Source organism: Notothenia rossii, assembly GCF_949606895.1.
Source record: "Notothenia rossii genome assembly, chromosome: 6".
Classification (NCBI taxonomy): Eukaryota; Metazoa; Chordata; class Actinopteri; order Perciformes; family Nototheniidae; genus Notothenia; species Notothenia rossii.
In genome coordinates, this window is record NC_136909.1 from 5,246,735 (window position 1) to 5,268,751 (window position 22,017).

Below are 22,017 nucleotides of genomic sequence, written 5' to 3' on the forward strand. Positions count from 1 at the left end.
GTCACAAGACCTCGCTAGCAGCTCGGAGTGTGTGTGAAGCAGACACACACATCACTTTGGTGTTATGTAGTGTGTCTGGACGGCATAATTGGCACTATGGCTGCGAAGAAGCAACACTTACGGGTCTTCTGGAGCGGAAGAGGCAACTGTTTAATGTGATTTTTCTCCCCTTAGATATCACGCAACAGAACAAAAGCTCAAAGAACCGTTGACGTTACTTGACAGCGGTTGTTTTTGTTGTCGGCGGTTGGTTAGCATTGTTAGCACGTTAGCCGATAAGCTAAGCAGGTTCCCTCTGCTAAGCCTGTTGTTGTCGGCGGTTGGTTAGCATTGTTAGCACCTTAACCGCTAAGCTAAGCAGGTTCCCTCTGCTGAGCCTGTTGTTGTCGGCGGTTGGTTAGCATCGTTAGCCGCTAAGCCAAGCAGGTTCCCTCTGCTCATCTGGCCGGGTTTGGACGGTGGGAGCCCGGGTTGGTGGGTGATGTTGTCCGTGCTGTCCTACGGTAGACTGGTAGCCAGAGCTGTCATCGGCGGACTCTCTCAGACCGACGGCCGCGACTACAGCCTGGTGACGGCGAGCTGCGGCTTCGGGAAGGACTTTCGGAAAGGCATCCTGAAGAAAGGGATGTGTTATGGGGACGACGCGTGCTTCATCGCCCGACACAGATCCGCCGATGTTCTGGGTGAGTGAGAGGAGACAATCACCAAAACAATGGGATGGCTGAATAACACTCAGAGGAGGAAGTACTCAGATCTGGTACTTGAGTAAAAGTAGAAGTACCAGAGTGTAGGAAAAAGTAAAAGTCCTGCATTCAAAATGTTCAAGTAAAAGTAAAAAAGTATTCTCATCAAAATATAGTGAAAGTAGCGACAGTAAAAGTAGTCATTGTGCAGATTGGTCCATTTCAGAATAATATATATGATATGTTTTATAATGATTGATCATTGAAGTGTTCTCAAAGCTGGTAAAGGTGCAGCTAGTTTGAATGACTTTGTATACTGCAGGGTAGCTGGTGGATTTACTCCAGGTGGAACTAAAGTCTGATTTAACACTTGGTTAGATGTCACATCATTCATCCACATCTGTGAAGTAACTAAAGGTATTAAATACATGTAGTGGAGGAAAAGTACACTGTTGTGTTTACCTCTGAAATTATGTGGAGTTGAAGCACAAATTATACAAAAATGGAAATAATCAAGTAAAGTCCCTCAAAATTGTACTCGAGGACAGTACTTGAGTAAATCTACTTAGTTACTTTATACCACTAATAACACTGGCTGTGAGTGTGACGTGAATGGGGGGTTAAAGGTAAACAGTCTCTTTCTCAGAATTACATTTAGCTGAAGAGTTTTCCAATGTGGGATGATTGAAAGTATCTGTCTATCTATCTCATGCGAAATGATGTAGAATAAGTGCCAAAAACAAGAGGACACACATTCAGAACGGCAAGAATCTTGAAGTACATTAGCTTCAAATACGCTTGGTCAGAAAATTATCAAAACATATGTAGAAAGTCTTTTAAACGGAAAACTGTATAAATGCTGTCGGAACACAATAACACTTTTTCAAAGCAGATGCCAAAAGTATTCATATACCACCAGTGTAATAATACTCAATGACAAGTATTTGTAAATCATTACATCGTTTTGCACTGGGAAGGTTTTCATGCATTTGAGGTAATCACAGATGTTATGTTTTGAAGCCATAGTATTTCATCAGTTTGCCTAACATGCACTGTTTGATTATGTGAATGAACTCTCTGTTTGGTTTCCTTAGTGATTCTTCTATGGACTATTTCTCGATTCGTGGTTTGGCCTTAAAAATGTTTTATATGAAAAAAAAAATATCCATCCCAGTTTCCAAAGTCCACGGTTATGTCTTTAAAAGTCGTGTTTGTCAGTCCAAAACCCACAAATATTCACTTCAATTTGATATAAAACAGGACATCTGAATATTTGAGAGGCTGGAAAAATCCATGCATTCATAATTGAATCTAAGTAACACTACATAGACGACGCATTTGCATGAAGATATGCCTTAAGGGCAGAAAAAAGAACTAAAAAAGCCCTTCTGTTTATACTATTGGACATATTGATGCGTTTATGTTGACATTGCTTCTTGTTGCCGCTAGTGAAGATGGGTCTACATTTTTTCGTCTTGCGTAACATGTGAATACTCAGGTCAGTACTTGAGTATACTTTCCAGCACTGCCTTTTATAGCTGTTGTGTCAAACTCAATTTTAGCTGGCAAACAAACATTCCTATCCTTTTATGGCTTCAGCACCAACTTCACCAAAAATGGCAACAACAAAAATGTGTTTCTACTTGAATCACGATGCAGTTGAACCACCAAGAAGCTACCGCTGCAGAATCTAATAGTTTATTTCCATGTGGTTCAGTATTACCTAACCATGCCCTGGTCCTGGAAAATCCATTCCTCACATGGCCGATGCCCGCAGGAGGCGTGTGGCGCAGTGGGTTGTGCGTTGGTGTTGGGATCAGGGGGTCACAGGTTCAAACCCCACTGCAGTCCCTGAGACACTTCACCCCAAGTTGCTCCTGTGGGGATTGTCCACAGTACTGAGTGTGTAAGTTGCTTTGGATAAAAACGTCTAACAAGTGACATGTAATGTAATGCAAACAAAATAAATGCTGGCTTTAAAAATCTGCTCAGTTCAGGGTTATTTAAACGACTCTTTAGCACAAGTTTAAAACCTTCATATCTGTGTTTATGCATACTGCGCCAATCAAGAAGATGCACAAGTAGAAATCAAGACATCCTTTGGACAGCCCAGTGCATTTCTTGTAGGTTCATCAGCGGCAGAGTTGTGTGTCTGAGTTCTGGCTCCAGCTGAGACCCAGAGATCCAGCCTTGTATGGTCACTCAGTCCTGGGAGGAACGACACTGACGTTTTCCTCTCCTTCAGCAGACCATGTGCTCCTAAGGGAACGAGGCTAGTGCTCACATTATCCTGCAAAACAGATCACGCTTCTATAGAAAGAGTTTCTGTGCGTTTGGGAATCAGGGAAGTGATGTTTTGGAGCCAACACGTGTTATCAGCAGGGTTAGAGTGCACTGAACTACAGGAGATGGAACATGTACTTTATGTTCAATTATTTGAAAGGACTCTTGCTACTTGTTAGTTGATTTGGTCTCACGCTTTGTTCTGGGACATTTCCTTCAGCTCCTTAACGTGTCTTATTCCTGTACTTGATGTCCTTTCTGTGTCTTGGTGAAAGTGGCCATTGTTGTTCTGTGTCTGCGGCTGCATGTCACCGTTCCTCCCAAGATGTCTTACTCGTAGAACAAGTCTTGAGATAAGTGAAGGATGATTGTTATTTGTCTTGGCGTCACTTGACCTGTTGACAAACTCGTTATCTTCTGTCATTTTAAAAGCATCAATCATTGGTTCAAGTATTTTCTTTTAAAGAAAAAAGGTCAACCTGTTGTCATTCCAGCTTCTCAAATGTCAATATGTTCTAGTTTCCTTACTCCTTTGTTAATTTGAATGGTTCTTTTAGGCTTTCTAGAAAATAGGACATTTGTATAGACCCATCACACAACTCAGAGATAAATCAAGAAACCAATCAACAGATTAATCAAAAATAAAACGTGCAGACGGAAAACGTATCTGTTTCAACTGCAACTTGGACAACCTCTCTACTTCTGTATGTGCTTGCATTTCAAATGGTTCGTCCTATTAAAAAGCTGCTCACAGAATCTTCTCTGTTCATGCACGCCTGTCCCTTCGTCGTGCTTCCCCGTGTTGGTAAACGTCTTAACCTTAATCATTCAAAACCCTTGTGTGTCCCTGCAGGCGTGGCAGATGGAGTGGGCGGCTGGCGGGACTATGGAGTGGACCCGTCTCAGTTCTCGGGGACGCTGATGAAGACGTGTGAGCGGCTGGTGAAGGAGGGCCGCTTCGTCCCCAGTAACCCGGTGGGGGTCCTCACCAGCAGCTACTACGAGCTGCTGCAGAACAAAGTGCCGCTGCTGGGTGAGCAACGAGGGGAAGTCTCCTCCACCTGCTCACAATACACTTTGAAGAAGGCAGGACTCTCAAAATGATGTCATTAGGATATAAATACAGCAGACACATTATCGTTGATTTGAATAGACAGTCTATGGTTTTATAAACGAGGTCTCCTTCCTTTCTATTTGTATTAAAGTACTTCAGTCAGCAGGACGTGGTACTCCTCTCACCTCTCAGGGGTATTTAGTGTGTTCTGAAGTGGGGTCATGTGAGGTGACTTATCAACAGTTACGCCCCCCAGTTTGGAGACACAGACAGAACAAATAAAAGCTTTTGCATCCATGCAGTATCTCCTAACTGTAATCTCCTGCAGGCTTAAGCATCCTCACACCACCCGCTGTAAAACCAAAGCTCTGTAACATGCATGCAATCCCTCTGCTGTGCAGCCCATTCTGTGAGAGACACTTTCCACGGTGTGGTTTGAGTCAGAGCTCTCTGTTTAGGGTTAGCTTGTTTGTCCCGCCTGTTTAAGTTCAGTGTCGGCTGGATACGGATTCTTACATCGTGAGTCAGAACAGCCCGATCCCATTAGGAAGTCCCGGGAATGCCCCGAGTCCCGACCTGCCCCTCGGAGCACGAACCTCCCTCACAACAAAGCACCAACACTCGCTGGATCAATGTTCCTTCCTCTGCGAGTGTCAGTACTTTTCCAGCCCGTCATCACGTGCAGCGGGGAACAGCTCTGTATTGTGCAGCTTGATCACCGCAGAGTTATTGTGCTGCTGCAGAGAAAACAGGAGAGAGAAGGAGGGAGTGAGTCACCGAGCGTGAGGGGCTTCAAGGTTGATCCCAGAGAGTGTTTTGGTTCAGAGGATGAATCACCAGCAGGGCGTGGCTGCTCCATGTCCGCCCGCTGCTCCACCAGCTCCTTTCTGCTCTGTAGTACAACTTGACGCTGACCGTGGTATGTCAAGTTTGTGTATTCAGGCTCCAGACTTTTAGCGGGGTTTGTTTCCATAAACGGAGAGAAAGCTGCTAAGATATGTAGCTGTAGAAAGTTTGGAGGGAAAGAGTTGTCTTAGGGAAACATGTGACCCACTCAGGGAAGGAATCATAAGAGAGGGTTTTCTCTATGCAACATTCTCTGCAACTGAAACGAGGTTTAAAGTGTTCAAAACAACGATATGCTATTTGCTAATGGGGAGACTAGTAACATATCAAGTTTAAAGGATGGTTGCAGCTTTGTTTCCGTCAGGCACTGAAGAGAAATATTCAAAGTATAACAAAAAAAATGACCACATATACGTCATACATTTTGTCCAGGTGTGTACTTTCGGTTGCTCTCCTGTAATAGTGTCGTGTCTCCCACACCTAAATGTCAAAATACTCGACATGGTTGAAGCCAACATGAAAATATAACACACAAAAAGTTCTCCAAAACCAAATGTAAATGATTTAGGTTTTTAGCAAATGTTCTGCGGTTTAGCTTTTGCATTCGTCTAGAGCCAGCTGATGATCTGCATTTCATTTTCAGAATATTTGCATTTAAATATAAAATAAACGTGTGTGTGTGCAGGCAGCAGCACGGCCTGCATCGTGGTTCTGGACCGGCGGAGCCACCGTCTGCACACGGCCAACCTCGGGGACTCTGGGTTCCTGGTGGTGCGGGGGGGGGAGGTGGTGCACCGCTCTGACGAGCAGCAGCACTACTTCAACACGCCCTTCCAGCTGTCCATCGCCCCCCCAGGAGCCGAGGGGGCCGTGCTCAGCGACAGGTGAGACACACACACACACACACACACACACACACACACACACACACACACACACACACACACACACACACACACACACACACACACACACACACACACACCCACACACACACCTACCTGAATACACCTCGTGAGGATCAGATGACTTCATTTGATGGAAGGATAGATCGATAGTAGGATTTGTACATATATGTATTGAACTCTCTTCTGTGAAGCAGTTCAGTTTGTTTGTAGGCAAACATTTACCTGCAGCTATACCTGATCATTCAAAACAATATTTGAACACATTTCTTGCTTTTTGACAAATATTGTGCTCACTGAAAATTACACAAGTCTTTATTGCGATTTCCATGGACCATTAACTGGTATCGAGAGTCGTGGACTTTCCCTATCATTGGTACTAACTTCTTCATTCTGGTATCAAGATTTAAAGGCTTTGATGTGATGTGTTCAAAACCGCTACACTGTAGGGTTAGGCAATGAAAGTCCCAACAATGCAAGAGACACATCAGTGTGAATGCATGCATGACCTCCTGCAGACCAAACAAAGGCGCTGAGCAGAACCAGCGTCAGGACACTTTGTCCCTGGTGTGTCTCTGGTGTGTCCCTGGTGTGTCCCTGGTGTTTCTCTGTGCATGTCTTCAGTGTTGTGGTGTAGCTCTGCAGACGTCAGAACACTTTGTCCCTGGTGTTTCTCTGTACATGTCTTCAGTGTTGTGGTGTAGCTCTGCAGCGTCAGGACACTTTGTCCCTGGTGTTTCTCTGTGCATGTCTTCAGTGTTGTGGTGCAGCTCTGCAGACGTCAGGACACTTTGTCCCTGGTGTTTCTCTGTGCATGTCTTCAGTGTTGTGGTGTAGCTCTGCAGCGTCAGGACACTTTGTCCCTGGTGTTTCTCTGTGCATGTCTTCAGTGTTGTGGTGTAGCTCTGCAGCGTCAGGACACTTTGTCCCTGGTGTGTCTCTGTGCATGTCTTCAGTGTTGTGGTGTAGCTCTGCAGCGTCAGGACACTTTGTCCCTGGTGTGTCTCTGTGCATGTCTTCAGTGTTGTGGTGCAGCCACGTGCAGCTCTGCAGACGTCAGGACGCTTTCAGAGTGAGCGATGGACGGCTGCCAAGCTTCTCGTCTCTAAACCCGGTCAAAGTCTGAGAGCGACAAAGCGCTGAGTTCCCAGGCAGCCGCTCAGACGCCTTCACTCAGACCGACTGCACACAAGATTATTATGAGCCTCTTAAAAGCATCACAAGCACAAGAGGAGCCTGGAGTGCAGGCGCAGAATGAGTGTGTTATCATTTGAGCACTTCACTTGAAGGGTTTACTCCCTCAGTGATTAACAGCAGATTAATCTTTCAATCCTGAAGGACTGAGTGAGCAGCACATTGAAAAGAGAGCAAGGGTCCAAAGAGAAACCAAAACAACATTCCTCCTCTGCAGAGAAGAAGAGAAATGTTCCTGGAAAGATAAATAAAAGATTTGATGCATCTTGATTAAGTCTACAACTAACAATTCTTTACATAGTTCAAAGTCTCAAAGTCAACTTTAATGTCAATGTGTCTGTGTGTGTACAGACAGAGATCGAAATAACGTTTCCAACAATCCCGAATACAAATATACAAATATATAAATATGTAAATCCTCTATAAACACAATCAACAGAAAGTATTGCTTTAGTTTCTTGCAGCTGTTTAGTCTAAAAGAAGTTGGCTGCTACAATGAATAATCGTATTGATTATTAAGATTCATCCAGAAGTATTTTGATAATCATTTAGAAACATTTTAATGCTAAGATTTCAGAAATTGCGATTTTCAGCCTCTCGAAAGACAGGATTTCCACTTTTTCTCTGTTTTTATGTCAAATTTGAATTTTATTTAAATAAATATCTTTGGGTATTAGACTGAAGAAACAAGTTACTTTGAGGAATTGGGACGGACATTGTTCATTATGTGTGTGAGAGAACACAGGGATTCTCTGCAGACCATTTGCACGCACTAGAGGGGAGAGAAAAGCTCTTTAGACGACGTGGTGCAGCACATCGGAGAAGGTTTATCTGATGGTTCCACTTCTAAATATACCCATAATGCATCTGCAATGCATGTAGCTACAGGAATGAGACAGTCGTCCTAGGACAGGCTGTTCCTGAGGGATCAGATATATATCCTGATGCAGACGGTCATTAATAACATTTATGGGGGGGAGAGGGGGGGGGGGGGGTTAGAACAACTTCGTGGAACTGATATTGACACTGACTCTGCGACCAAATCAACTCCATGTGGAGATTCCTTTCATTTGTCCCGCACACGTGACACGTTCTCTGTACTTAGGGTGAAGTATCAGGAGGCGTTTTGGCGTTCTTCACATGTTCCCAGCGGTAGAGTAATGTGTGATTATTCCTGGAGGAGAAGCCGGTCAGAGGTTCAGATGAATGTATCGGGTCAGACGGGTCAGGTTTAACAGGAGAGAGAAGCTTAGACGGGAGGAATTAATGCGGGTCACAACCTCGCTTTGACGCACTTAGTTTCCCAACCTGTGAGCTGGATGGGTGGAATTACCTTGAGTGTATTCAGTGATACAAAAACACCTCTTTTTTAACATGTTGAAATATGTATCAAGTCCCAGCAGCTTCTACTGAGGCCTTCAGAGTAAATCGCCAGAAACGCCGACACCTCCTCATCTCCACCGCTCCCATGTTTTCTTTTGTGTTGCCATAAGTTAGTCTCTCTCTGTTGGTGTGCTGGGCTAATGCTAATGCTAATAATGCTAATGCCAGGGAAATAAAATGGCGGCTTCACGAAAACCTTTTGGGAGTTTGACGGGTCGTGGTTTGCATTCCGCCCTCCAATCAGACATAGGAACCTTGTTCTCCCACTAGCTCTCTAGCGGGGACGGAAAAGGGGGTGGAAAGGTTCTCATGAACTAAGTTTTAGTTCCGAATTTCTTTGGTGTGAACGCACATTTTCGGAACTATACTGGGAAAAGTACTCCGGTGTGAAAGCGCCTAATGTTAGTTTATCCCCCAAACATGCTCATAACTCCTGTTCACTTAATCCTGCTAAACTGACTATGCAGTATCTGCTTGCACTGTATAATTTTATTTTAACATCTTTCAGAACAAGAGAGACAAAATAGAACGTTTTGTAAAAGAAAAAGGGACAGTTTTTATTGCCGTGTTTGATTTTTGTATGGATTCAGTTACCGTACTCTTTTCTGTTTGAGGTTTTAAGAAATGGAGCTTTTTTAGTTAAAGGAAGCTTGAACAGGAGGAATTAACGCACTTTGTTTTCACTAAATGGGTGGAGTGTATTCACAGTGATGAAAGGAAACAATCTCTTCAGTTGAACATGTTTAAGTAACATGGCGTCAATCATGAAGCAAATGCATATAAACAGTGTTTGGATAAAACGAAACAATGAAATAACTAGCGTTTTAATGTTAGTTTTCTTTTGTTTAACCCCAAAAACTGTTTTTAATCCTTTAAAATTGCACAAAACTCCTGTTGACTTAATACTGCTCAACTGACAGTACACGCTTGCACTGTATATGATTTCAACATCTTTTGGAACAAGAAGAAACTTCAAAATGTTTGTAAATAAAAAGGGAACAGTTTTTATTGCCGTGTTTCTTTTTCTATGGATCCAGTGACTCTTTTCTGTTAAAGGCTTTAAGAAATGTACATTTTATTTTTTATAAACTTTGTTAATTGGGTTTTTTCAACAGCATACAGTTATTCTATCAGAGCAAGTATCAAAAGTAGGTAAACAAATCTTCACTTTATAGAAAAATAGGTAAAGTAACAATGTGAATACTGCTTAACACCAGGGCGAACACAATCCCACACAGACAGAAGACAAACAGACAAACAAATAATAAATAGAAAACCAGTCGGCTAAAACAAAAATGTCAATAATAAACACTAAATGTCAGCACGGCAGCACCTCCTCCCCCTCCTCAGTGTTGGGACCCCTCCAAAATGCAAAAGTTTAATCAGGAATATTGGGAACTTTTGAAAAAAGGGCCCCATATTTTCCCACATTTATTTGAGAAGCCACTTCCATGTCCAGAAGGAAGAATGTTTAAGCGATGTAGCAAAATGTGTGTGTGGCCTAGCATTACTATCCTTGTGGGGACCTAAATCTGTTTACACAGTCACGTGTGGGAACTCGCCTCCCTTATGGGGACATAATGGAGGTCCCCATGAGAGGAATCATTCATGTTAGGGTTAGGCGTGTGTTGGTTATGGTTAAGGTTAGGATAAGTCTCCAGGAAATGCATGTAAGTCAATGTAATGTCCCCTGAAGTGATGTATACATGGTGTGTTGTGTGCGTTTAGTCCGGAGGCGGCGGACAGCTCTTCGTTCGACGTGCAGCTCGGAGACATCATCCTCACGGCGAGCGACGGCCTCTTCGACAACATGCCCGACTACATGATCCTGCAGGAGCTCAAGAAACTCAAGGTGAGGAAAGCGGGGTTTACGGTGGATGTGGAATCAGAAATATGACGTGTGTCGTTATGTACAGATGGGTTTCAGCATGTGGGTTTATTTATATACATGTAACTGCAGGTTTTAAGCTTGTTGTTGAACCAGAAATGTTTGACAAAAGTCATATTTTACTCGTGTACGTATATATAAATATTGTTTAGTAGTAGAGTACAGTCACTAAGTATATTCACTTTTACTAGGAAAATTCGTGCCTACTTTCACTTGACTTTTTTCTTAGGTTATGTCACAGTTACGAGAGCCATACATCTACATTGTTATTAGTCATATTTTACACTATAATATATAAACATTGTAGGAATTATACAAGTTAAACATTATCTCATGAGAGCAACTGATCATTAAGTCCAGCACATTATGGACATTCTCTCGCACCATTTGATCTGTTTTATGTCTTACATATATTCATGTTGCTGCTGGAGGAGCCAGTGACTCCAGTTCTTCATTGCCATATCTACACTGTAGCTTCTGAGCACATGAACATAAAGCTTTGAATCTAGAATTGAATGATGGACCTTCATTTCTGTGTGTTTCTGCTCCTCAGAACACGAACATCGAGAGCGTTCAGCAGACGGCGCGCAGCATCGCCGAGCAGGCCCACGTCCTGGCGTACGATCCAAACTACATGTCGCCTTTCGCTCAGTTTGCCTGCGACAACGGCCTCAACGTGAGAGGTACGTAATATAAACAACACTCCTATGTTCTGCAGTCGGCATTTGAGCATATTCTGTCCCCTGGTCTGTAGGTCAATGGTTTCCTGAATGTGTCATTGGTTGTTATCCGGAAATAAGGTCTGTGGTCAACACATGTTTTCTCCTACGATATAAAATGTGTCAGTAAATAGCCCACTGGGGAATTAAATACGGCGGGTGCGAAAGAGTGTCTAAATGAGACGATTAAACATCATCACGCCCAACATTAGCCTCCTTTAGCTTAGCGGTGGTGACGTGAAGTCATGTGACCGTGCTGTAGTTCCTTTATAGCCCAACATTAGCCTCCTTTAGCTTGGTGGTGGAGACGTGAAGTCATGTGACCGTGCTGTAGTTCCTTTATAGCCCAACATTAGCCGCCTTTAGCTTAGCGGTGGTGACGTGAAGTCATGTGACCGTGCTGTAGTTCCTTTATAGCCCAACATTAGCCTCCTTTAGCTTAGCGGTGGTGACGTGAAGTTATGTGACCGTGCTGTAGTTCCTTTATAGCCCAACATTAGCCTCCTTTAGCTTAGCGGTGGAGACGTGAAGTCATGTGACCGTGCTGTAGTTCCTTTATAGCCCAACATTAGCCACCTTTAGCTTAGCGGTGGTGAAGTGAAGTCATGTGACCGTGCTGTAGTTCCTTTATAGCCCAACATTAGCCACCTTTAGCTTAGCGGTGGTGACGTGAAGTCATGTGACCGTGCTGTAGTTCCTTTATAGCCCAACATTAGCCACCTTTAGCTTAGCGGTGGTGACGTGAAGTTATGTGACCGTGCTGTAGTTCCTTTATAGCCCAACATTAGCCACCTTTAGCTTAGCGGTGGTGAAGTGAAGTCATGTGACCGTGCTGTAGTTCCTTTATAGCCCAACGTTAGCCTCCTTTAGCTTAGCGGTGGTGAAGTGAAGTCATGTGACCGTGCTGTAGTTCCTTTATAGCCCAACATTAGCCTCCTTTAGCTTAGCGGTGGTGAAGTGAAGTCATGTGACCGTGCTGTAGTTCCTTTATAGCCTAACGTTAGCTTTTAACTTAAAACATTCTAAGTTGTGTTAAAATGTGGAGATTATCCTGCTGATGAAAACATATAAGTATCATAAACATCGAGATTATTATCTGAAATAAACCAAAATCAAATAGAGAAATCAAATTAGCTTTTTGTAGAGGGCACCAGTCAGATGCTGCCTTCAGGGTCCACTACAGAAATAAGACATCCCTCCACCACTCTATTGTACATACATGTGTTCTCCAAACACCCTAACAGATGTGTTTGTGTGCAGGGGGAAAGCCTGATGACATCACAGTGCTGCTCTCTATAGTGGCTGAATACACCGACTAGAGTCTGCAGCTGATGGACTGCTTTGATTCCTGCTGGCCAGGATGAAGGACAGATTCTTCCCAGCATGCACTGGCTCTCCAGCTGACCCCCCCCAAAAAGACTCTTCTCCGGAGAGAGGCTGGATAACAGAGAGGACACTGGAACCGGCTGCTGAGTGTAATCCTTTTCCTGAGGATCAGCAGACGAGGAGGGCCAGACGTGGGCAGACGGACGGTGTTCCACTGTTAAAGGTGCTCCATGTCAGTCGAGGTCTGCACAGGAGGCGGCAGCGTCAGGAAGGGATGCACCGATTGGGGAATTCTGCGCTAAATCAATGTTTTTGTGCCAGAGAAACATCAACACCTTAGTCATGAAGCAGCCCTTCATTATCTTTGACTGCCAACAACATAAACCAACAGTCTTCATCTACTGGAAAGACATTATTTCCCTCTTCTCATTTTTGGATAACAAATTCTTTTAAAGCCATTTTATCTGTTAAAAACTAACTATAAATGTAACAAATATAATCTTACCCTCTCTGCTGGATAACAGGAAATGATATCTATAATATTCACGTTGCATTTCACGAAAGAAACACATCTTACAAACTGCATGTCATTACTCGGAGACGGTGCAATTCACGCTCAGAGCCGTTATGTTCTCCCATTTGTGTTCGTCAAAAAAAAGGACGTGTACCTAGTAGGGCTGTGCGATTATGGCAAAAATCATAATCACGATTATTTTGGTCAATAATTGATATCACGATTATAAAAACACGATTATCCATTTACTTCCACTTACATACATTTATTGAAAAAAAAAATGGACAGTATGTTTTTAACAGTTGATTCCCCTGAACTTTAAATATAACTCAACTGAAAAACCAATAAAAAAAAAAAAAAAAAAAAAAATAAGTACATTATTATTTTATAAAAATAATAATCGTTTTATTTCGATTACGTTGTTTTCGTAATCGTTGCAAGCCAAAATCGAGATTAGAATATGATTTAATCGCACAGCCCTAGTACCTAGAACAAGGACAGGACAAACTGAATGCAACACAACAGATAAACATCGGCAAACGACCTGGGCAGACGTCATTATATTTGACACCATAGGAATAGCAGTTACAAGGCGGACACATCGGTAAACCCTGATATTAGGGCTCATTAAAAGCTGCCTTGTGCGAGTAGTTCATCCTAATTATACACTGGTAGATTATAACCAAGGTGCACGGAGCGAAAGTTTCAAAGTAGGTTGTGACCGTGTGCTGTTCTGGGGTAAGATATACAAAGAAGACATCTCTGCATCTGGGCTAGGTTTCTATCCAACGAGACGAGCTGGGATTGCACACATTTTGTTACTTCATGTTTGAAACGAGGATTTTATATCCAGAAAGTCTGGCGCCCAACCTGCTGCTGGAGTCTGGGTCTCTGAGGAGGTTTCCACTGGGCTGGATTTGGCCGTATAAACGCACAAAGCTTGAGAAGCATATCGGGAAAAACTCTGGTCATTTCTTTTTGTATTCTCTGTTCAGTGGGATTTCATTTAGATTTAGAAACGTTCTTGTTCTCTGCCTCTTTCTGGAGAGCTCTGACGGCACATGGGGAAGGCTTCATGTGAGGAGTGGTCTTTGTGTGTTTCATAGATGGATACAGAGGAGCATTAGAGCCACATGTCAAAATGGGTTTCTTTGAGAATTTAGACTTTTGAAGTTCAGAATTCTGACTTTTTACTGAAATTTAGACATTGAACTTTCTTTTCAGAATTTCAGACTTTAAACTCACAACTTCAGACTTTAAACTCACAACTCTAGACTTTAAACTCACAAATCTAGACTTTAAACTCACAACTCTAGACTTTAAACTCACAACTTCAGACTTTAAACTCACAACTCTAGACTTTAAACTCACAACTCTAGACTTTAAACTCACAAATCTAGACTTTAAACTCACAACTCTAGACTTTAAACTCACAACTTCAGACTTTAAACTCACAACTCTAGACTTTAAACTCACAACTCTAGACTTTAAACTCACAACTCTAGACTTTAAACTCACAACTTCAGACTTTAAACTCACAACTCTAGACTTTAAACTCACAACTTCAGACTTTAAACTCACAACTTCAGACTTTAAACTCACAACTCTAGACTTTAAACTCACAACTTCAGACTTTAAACTCACAACTCTAGACTTTAAACTCACAAATCTAGACTTTAAACTCACAACTTCAGACTTTAAACTCACAACTTCAGACTTTAAATTCACAACTTCAGACTTTAAACTCACAACTTCAGACTTTAAACTCACAACTTCAGACTTTAAACTCACAACTCTAGACTTTAAACTCACAACTTCAGACTTTAAACTCACAACTTCAGACTTTAAATTCACAACTTCAGACTTTAAACTCACAACTTCAGACTTTAAACTCACAACTTCAGACTTTAAACTCACAACTTCAGACTTTAAACTCACAACTCTAGAATTTAAACTCACAACTTCAGACTTTAAACTCACAACTTCAGAATTTAAACTCACAACTTCAGAATTTAAACTCACAACTTCAGAATTTAAACTCACAACTCTAGACTTTAAACTCACAACTTCAGACTTTAAACTCACAACTTCAGACTTTAAACTCACAACTTCAAACTTTAAACTCACAACTTCAGAATTTAAACTCACAACTCTAGACTTTAAACTCACAACTCTAGACTTTAAACTCACAACTTCAGAATTTAAACTCACAACTCTAGACTTTAAACTCACAACTCTAGACTTTAAACTCACAACTTCAGACTTTAAACTCACAACTTCAAACTTTAAACTCACAACTTCAAACTTTAAACTCACAACTTCAAACTTTAAACTCACAACTTCAAACTTTAAACTCACAACTTCAAACTTTAAACTCACAACTTCAAACTTTAAACTCACAACTTCAGACTTTAAACTCACAACTTCAGACTTTAAACTCACAATTTTTACTTTCAACTTAGATTATGACTCAACTCAAAAGTTGCCACTTTATTCTTAGAAGTTGGATTTGAAACTCAAATTTCTGGGTTTAAATTCACAATTTGGTCTTTCAACTCAATTTCAGACTTAAAACTCCTGCATCTCTTAAATGTTGACCCTTAACTCAAAATGCTGACTTCATTCCCATGATTTTGACTTTAAAACTCAAAATTGGGACTTTACAACTTAGAGTTTCAGACGTTTAACTCGGACTTAAAAAAATCATAATTTGACTTTAAACTCAAAATCCAGACTTTGTTCTTTAAAATTCAGACTTCAAACCCAGAATTTGGACTTTTAGATTTCACATTTTTATTCTGAGAATCTAGACCTAATTCCCCAAAACTCTGACTTAAAACTCAGAATTCATACTTTAAACTTTATTTTCTGAATTCTTGAAATGTTTCCGTGTGTCCCGTATCCTCTCCTGTAGGTTTGGGCTCTCCATCTAACTCTGCCACGGTTCAAATACTTCTTATTGAAACCCATATTTTGTGTAACGTTATAAAGGTGTGCCTTGTATCAGGTGTGTTGACGCGTCACACGCTCATAAATCCTAAAAGCCCCGACTTTGTGCCAGGCGCAGGAAACCTAAAACTGTTATAAGTAGCCATAGACAGATTACCCATCATGCACTGCTGTCTTAACAACACATATAAGACCACATCCTGAATTCTGCTTCCTCTATAAGAGTCAGGAGGAGCTTAGGAATAGTGATGAAGCCATTTAGAGAGTCCTCCCTGTGGATCTCTGTTTACAATCTGCTCCACGGACTGTTTCCTACTTTATGTGACGAACTCCCACTGAAGTGTCATTCTGTGATGAGGGCTGATGGGCACGGAAGAGCGGTGAACGGTAAAGGGTATTTTAAATATGTTTCAACCTGGACCTTGTGAGCTAACGTCAAAGTGACTTGTAATTGGGTAACGGCTGCGATTGAATCATTTTTCTTCGATGAACGTCCGGTAAAAGTAGTTTTTCTTCCACTTAAATTCATATTGTTATCGTCTGACAACATGGTAAACACGACCCTACAGAGAAATCTACATGTTCTCTTTACTTCCACTTTATTAACGTGTGTTAGTCTCACTCGGAAATTCTGTAAGTTTGCGTCAAAATAAACGTAATATTTAGCAATGATATGTCAAATCTAAATATCTCACATTCTGTACCACAACACACTATAACAACTCTCACTCACATGACACACCAAAACACAGAGTAAAAGGTGAAGGAATAGTTTAATTTCTCTCTAGTGTCCTTTATATAATGTTGTCAGACACTTGTAATAATCTGAGCAGTACATTTACTCAAATACCATTCTCAAGTAATGTTTTATATACTTTACCTGACTATTTCTATTTAACACTTCCACTCAATCATCTCGATTACCTTTAGTAACGACATTAAAATACCTTATGTACATGTAAGTGATATAAACAGGATAATGAATATAGGTATGTAATGCTTTGAAAGAGCCTGCACACTAAGTACCTTCCTTGAGCTCCATTGGGCCTCATTTGACTTGTGATCATGAGTATTTTTCATACTAAAGTATTTCTATGTTTACTAAAGTCAAGGATCTGAGTACTTCTTCCACTTCAGAGCAAAGGATTACGATACATTCTTTAACACCTGCACCAATTACAGAAATGTCCAAATGAACCAGGGGAAATAACGTCCAGGTTGAAAAAGTATTTACCTTTTTTTTAAATATATTTTAGGACAATCTCAGCTGCTCTTCCTGCCTGACGCCTCTAACCCTTTGTTACAAACGTGTCTGTATATATTTCTGCGTGTTCAGGTCAATGAAGCTCTGTAAAGAAACAACAACATTCTCAGATCTCTACAATATTTAAATAAAGAGTATAGTATTTATTAACCCGTTTCTTTGTCTTCTTTCCTTGATGCTCGAGGGTTGTGTGTGTGTGTGTGTGTGTGTGTGTGTCTCTCTCTCTCTCTCTCTCTCTCTCTCTCTCTCTCTCTCTGTTTGTATCTCTCTCTCCGTGTGTGTACGTGCCCAAATTCCTCAGACATGAGACACACTACCATCAGACATCTTCAGGCTGAGGAAATGTGTTCTTCGACAAAACCAAATGTAGAAATTGTTATTATAACATTTTCTACAACGCCCTTGTCTATAATGCATTATAAACAAACGTATAATGGATTAAGATCAGCTGATTGTATCGTTAAGATAGTTAATTGCACTGTATAATTATTAGGATAGGCACTTGTTAATATTTATTCTGCTTTAAAACAACTACTGAGGGGTTTTTCTAGAAATATATATATATATATATATATATATATATATAGTGTATGCGTACTGTGGCGCTGATCTTGTTTATAAGATGTATCATTCTTAAACCACAACACGTCGAAGCTCCGTAAAAACAAAGCTGTCTCTGCCGCTCAGTTTGATACCATTTTCATATTTTTTGAATAATTATACCGTTTGAAGAACAGGAAATATAGTTTTCTGGCATCACTTTACACGGGTGTAACTTTGGTTTGAGAAGTGGGAGGGACACAAAACATGGGGTCCTCCGCAATGAAACATTGTTCTCGATTTAATCCCATTTCCATAAATACATTTATTCTTTTATAAATAATTATTCTACATTTCCAACAGAACATATTTCGGGAAACTCTCCGGTTTGAACACTTCAGCTAAAATGCTGACAAATCTTTAAATAAATAAATAAATAACACCGGTTGAATGTCCTACTGTTGTCAGTTTGTCGGGCTCCTCCTCATCATCACATCTTCCTCCTCAGCCTCCTCTTCATCGCTGCAATACGCCAGCACAGGAAGTCCCTCCCCCGTCTCCGGGGACATCGCCCTGAACAGCAACGAGCAAATCTGAAAAAAATCAAATTACATGTCAGCGAAATGTTTCAATATAATGAAGCTCAGTGCGTTCAACCAGGAAGACCTTCTGCTCCTTCTGCTTGGGATAAAGTGCAGAAGGAGCTGAAACCCATTCCCTCACTAAGGGGTCAAGTCCGTCTTAGAGGACAGAGAACAAGAATCCATTGGTCGATGTGAGAAGTAGTGGAGTACAAATACTTCCTTACTGTACTTAAGTACATGTTTCTGGTATCAGTACTTTACTCCACTACTTATTTTTCTGACGACTTTTTACTTTCTACTTCTTACATGTTGAACACAAATACCTGTACTTTCTACTTCTTACATGTTGAACACAAATACCTGTACTTTCTACTTCTTACATGTTGAACTCAAATACCTGTACTTTCTACTTCTTACATGTTGAACTCAAATACCTGTACTTTCTACTTCTTACATGTTGAACTCAAATACCTGTACTTTCTACTTCTTACATGTTGAACTCAAATACCTGTACTTTCTACTTCTTACATGTTGAACACAAATACCTGAACTTTCTACTTCTTACATGTACTCAAATACCTGTACTTTCTACTTCTTATATGTTGAACACAAATACCTGTACTTTCTACTTCTTACATGTTGAACTCAAATACCTGTACTTTCTACTTCTTACATGTTGAACTCAAATACCTGTACTTTCTACTTCTCTCATTTCCCAAACAGGCTGGTTCCTTTAGTCTGAATGTGTGTTTGGTGGCGTGATCATTATTATTTAGAGTCATTGCGTGCCTATTGATTTGAACACGATCCGTGTATCCATCATTTCCTGGTCTTCTCTAAAGAAGAGGGACCAATGAAAACGTTGTCATGTTGCCGTTGGTCACCATGGAAACATTCATTAGCTAACAATGACATTATTGTTCTATTAATATAAAGGGAGGTCAGGTACTCTTTAAAACAGCTGCTAGTTATGGGTACTTTTTACTGAAGTACATTTCAAAGCCTCTTTACTTTGACTTGAGTAAAGAAGTTTAGTAAGTACTTCTACTTTTACCAGAGTATTTTTAAACATGAGTATCTGTACTTCTACTTGAGAAAAGGATGTTTGCACTTTTGCCAGCTCTGGCAACAGGAAGCTCTTGTTACCGAGGAGGCAGGAGTGGAGTTGGCCCTCTCCTGATAGTGAGGTTCAGAGAGATGGTGGAGCAGCAGCAGCAGAGCAGAGTCTGCGATGGGGCTGCCCTGACTGGAGGCCACCAGCTCCATCCCAGCAGGGACAGCAGCTTTCCTGCAGTCTGCCTCACCTGGAGACTCAGGTACAACATCTGCACACCTGCATAAAATCAGTTAAGACCTTCATTCAGAGTAATGACACGTAAGACATTAGACTTTTTAAGGATGTGCAGAAAAACAGCTTAAATTGCGAGTCGAAAGAGGGCTTTTTGAAGACATTTTAAATATGGTTTAAAAACATTTAGCTGCTGCATTACACTTTCAGTTTGACCTGCACACACACATATATATACAGTATATTTTAACTATCTCATATCTGTTTATATGTACAATCAGCTGATCAGAGCTTTAGCTTTGTTATTGTTATTGATGATGGCTGCTCAGTGTTACCTGGTGGTGGTCCTGGGGGCCACAGTGAGGATCTCTGCAGGCTGAGAGGAGCCCCGGCTCTCAGAGTTGATCAGAGTGGACAAAACTACAGTGGCCTCCAGGATCATATCCTTCACTGAGAAACACACAGGCCTGCAGACATCAAACACACGCTGAGGGATATCCACCGGGGACAGAAGTACAGTTATATTTTATATATTTTAAAAAAACACTGAGTTTAGAAAGTCTTTAAGACTGACATTGGTATTTAAAGAGTCCTCTCCTGCTGATGTTCAGGTGTATATCAGTATGTAGTGTCTCTACTTTAAAGAGTCCTCTGCTGCTGATGTTCAGGTGTATATCAGTATGTAGTGTCCCTACTTTAAAGAGTCCTCTCCTGCTGATGTTCAGGTGTATATCAGTATGTAGTGTCTCTACTTTAAAGAGTCCTCTCCTGCTGATGTTCAGGTGTATATCAGTATGTAGTGTCTCTACTTTAAAGAGTCCTCTCCTGCTGATGTTCAGGTGTATATCAGTATGTAGTGTCTCTACTTTAAAGAGTCCTCTGCTGCTGATGTTCAGGTGTATATCAGTATGTAGTGTCCCTACTTTAAAGAGTCCTCTCCTGCTGATGTTCAGGTGTATATCAGTATGTAGTGTCTCTACTTTAAAGAGTCCTCTCCTGCTGATGTTCAGGTGTATATCAGTATGTAGTGTCTCTACTTTAAAGAGTCCTCTCCTGCTGATGTTCAGGTGTATATCAGTATGTAGTGTCTCTACTTTAAAGAGTCCTCTCCTGCTGATGTTCAGGTGTATATCAGTATGTAGTGTCTCTACTTTAAAGAGTCCTCTCCTGCTGATGTTCAGGTGTATATCAGTATGTAGTGTCTCTACTTTAAAGAGTCCTCTCCTGCTGATGTTCAGGTGTATATCAGTATGTAGTGTCTATACTTTAAAGAGTCCTCTCCTGCTGATGTTCAGGTGTATATTAGTATGTAGTGTCTATACTTTAAAGAGTCCTCTCCTGCTGATGTTCAGGTGTATATCAGTATGTAGTGTCTCTACTTTAAAGAGTCCTCTCCTGCTGATGTTCAGGTGTATATCAGTATGTAGTGTCTCTACTTTAAAGAGTCCTCTCTTGCTGATGTTCAGGTTTATATCAGTATGTAGAGTCTCTACTTTAAAGAGTGCTCTGCTGCTGATGTTCAGGTGTATATCAGTATGTAGTGTCTCTACTTTAAAGAGTCCTCTCCTGCTGATGTTCAGGTTTATATCAGTATGTAGAGTCTCTACTTTAAAGAGTCCTCTAATGCTGATGTTCAGGTGTATATCAGTATGTAGTGTCTCTACTTTAAAGAGTCCTCTCCTGCTGATGTTCAGGTGTATAGCAGTGTGTAGTGACTCTACTTTAAAGAGTCCTCTCCTGCTGATGTTCAGGTGTATATCAGTATGTAGTATCTCTACTTTAAAGAGTCCTCTCCTGCTGATGTTCAGGTGTATGTCAGTGTGTAGTGACTCTACTTTAAAGAGTCCTCTCCTGCTGATGTTCAGGTGTATATCAGTATGTAGTGTCTCTACTTTAAAGAGTCCTCTCCTGCTGATGTTCAGGTGTATATCAGTATGTAGTGTCTCTACTTTAAAGAGTCCTCTCCTGATGATGTTCAGGTGTATATCAGTGTGTAGTGTCTCTACTTTAAAGAGTCCTCTCCTGCTGATGTTCAGGTGTATATCAGTGTGTAGTGTCTCTACTTTAAAGAGTCCTCTCCTGCTGATGTTCAGGTGTATATCAGTATGTAGTGTCTCTACTTTAAAGAGTCCTCTCCTGCTGATGTTCAGGTGTATATCAGTATGTAGTGTCTCTACTTTAAAGAGTCCTCTCCTGCTGATGTTCAGGTGTATATCAGTGTGTAGTGTCTCTACTTTAAAGAGTCCTCTCAGTCTGCTCTGATTGGCTAGCTGGCCGGCTCTGTTGTGATTGGTCAACCAGCTTAGAGATGTCCCGCCCCTTATTCTATCACATACAATGTGTTGAAGCGCGAGTGTTACATAGTGATTTAATTTCTATGTTCTGGAAAGGATGTTCCGGGATTTTAGCCCTTGCAGACCGTTTACATGCACTAAAACCTATATAACACACCAAGGGAAGGGCTGAAAGCATAATAGGGCCTCTTTAAACTTAACACACACTCACTTTCCTGCAGCACCGAAGTGGACGGACACTGGAAGGCAGTGTGACTCTGCAAAGGACAGTAAACCCTGTAGAAAAAATAACAGCAACAATTC

General features: G+C 41.2%; 2 protein-coding genes across 3 annotated transcripts in view; one reads left to right on the plus strand and one right to left on the minus strand.

Annotated features, from left to right (window-relative positions):
* On the plus strand, positions 1-13,167 carry LOC307045250 (protein phosphatase PTC7 homolog). Its single transcript, XM_079690781.1, has 6 exons — positions 1-683; positions 3,820-3,999; positions 5,552-5,750; positions 10,077-10,200; positions 10,790-10,919; positions 12,216-13,167. Exons 1-6 carry the CDS (start codon positions 482-484, stop codon positions 12,272-12,274), a joined length of 894 nt encoding a protein of 297 aa, XP_079546907.1. The 5' UTR covers positions 1-481; the 3' UTR covers positions 12,275-13,167.
* Positions 5,759-22,017, minus strand: part of rad9b (RAD9 checkpoint clamp component B) — a 22,686-nt gene continuing 6,427 nt past the window's right edge. The window contains exons 7-11 of one of the 2 annotated variants that reach the window (XM_079690778.1): positions 21,926-21,990; positions 19,756-19,887; positions 19,279-19,465; positions 18,008-18,141; positions 5,759-7,200 (exon numbers count right to left, since the gene is read on the minus strand). In XM_079690778.1, coding sequence (XP_079546904.1) covers positions 18,013-18,141; positions 19,279-19,465; positions 19,756-19,887; positions 21,926-21,990 — 513 coding nt within the window. In that variant the 3' untranslated portion in view covers positions 5,759-7,200; positions 18,008-18,012. Of the gene's footprint in view, positions 7,201-17,614; positions 18,142-19,278; positions 19,466-19,755; positions 19,888-21,925; positions 21,991-22,017 lie in introns of those variants that run through there. The other variant, XM_079690777.1, reaches the window with a different exon arrangement.

Excerpts from the sequence above, each read along its gene's own strand:
- LOC307045250 (XM_079690781.1), top strand. The coding sequence starts at position 482 with ATGTTGTCCGTGCTGTCCTACGGTAGACTGGTAGCCAGAGCTGTCATC. Across the intron at positions 4,000-5,551 it reads GAACAAAGTGCCGCTGCTGG|GCAGCAGCACGGCCTGCATC; the intron begins GTGAGCAACGAG and ends GTGTGTGTGCAG. Across the intron at positions 10,201-10,789 it reads AGGAGCTCAAGAAACTCAAG|AACACGAACATCGAGAGCGT; the intron begins GTGAGGAAAGCG and ends TCTGCTCCTCAG.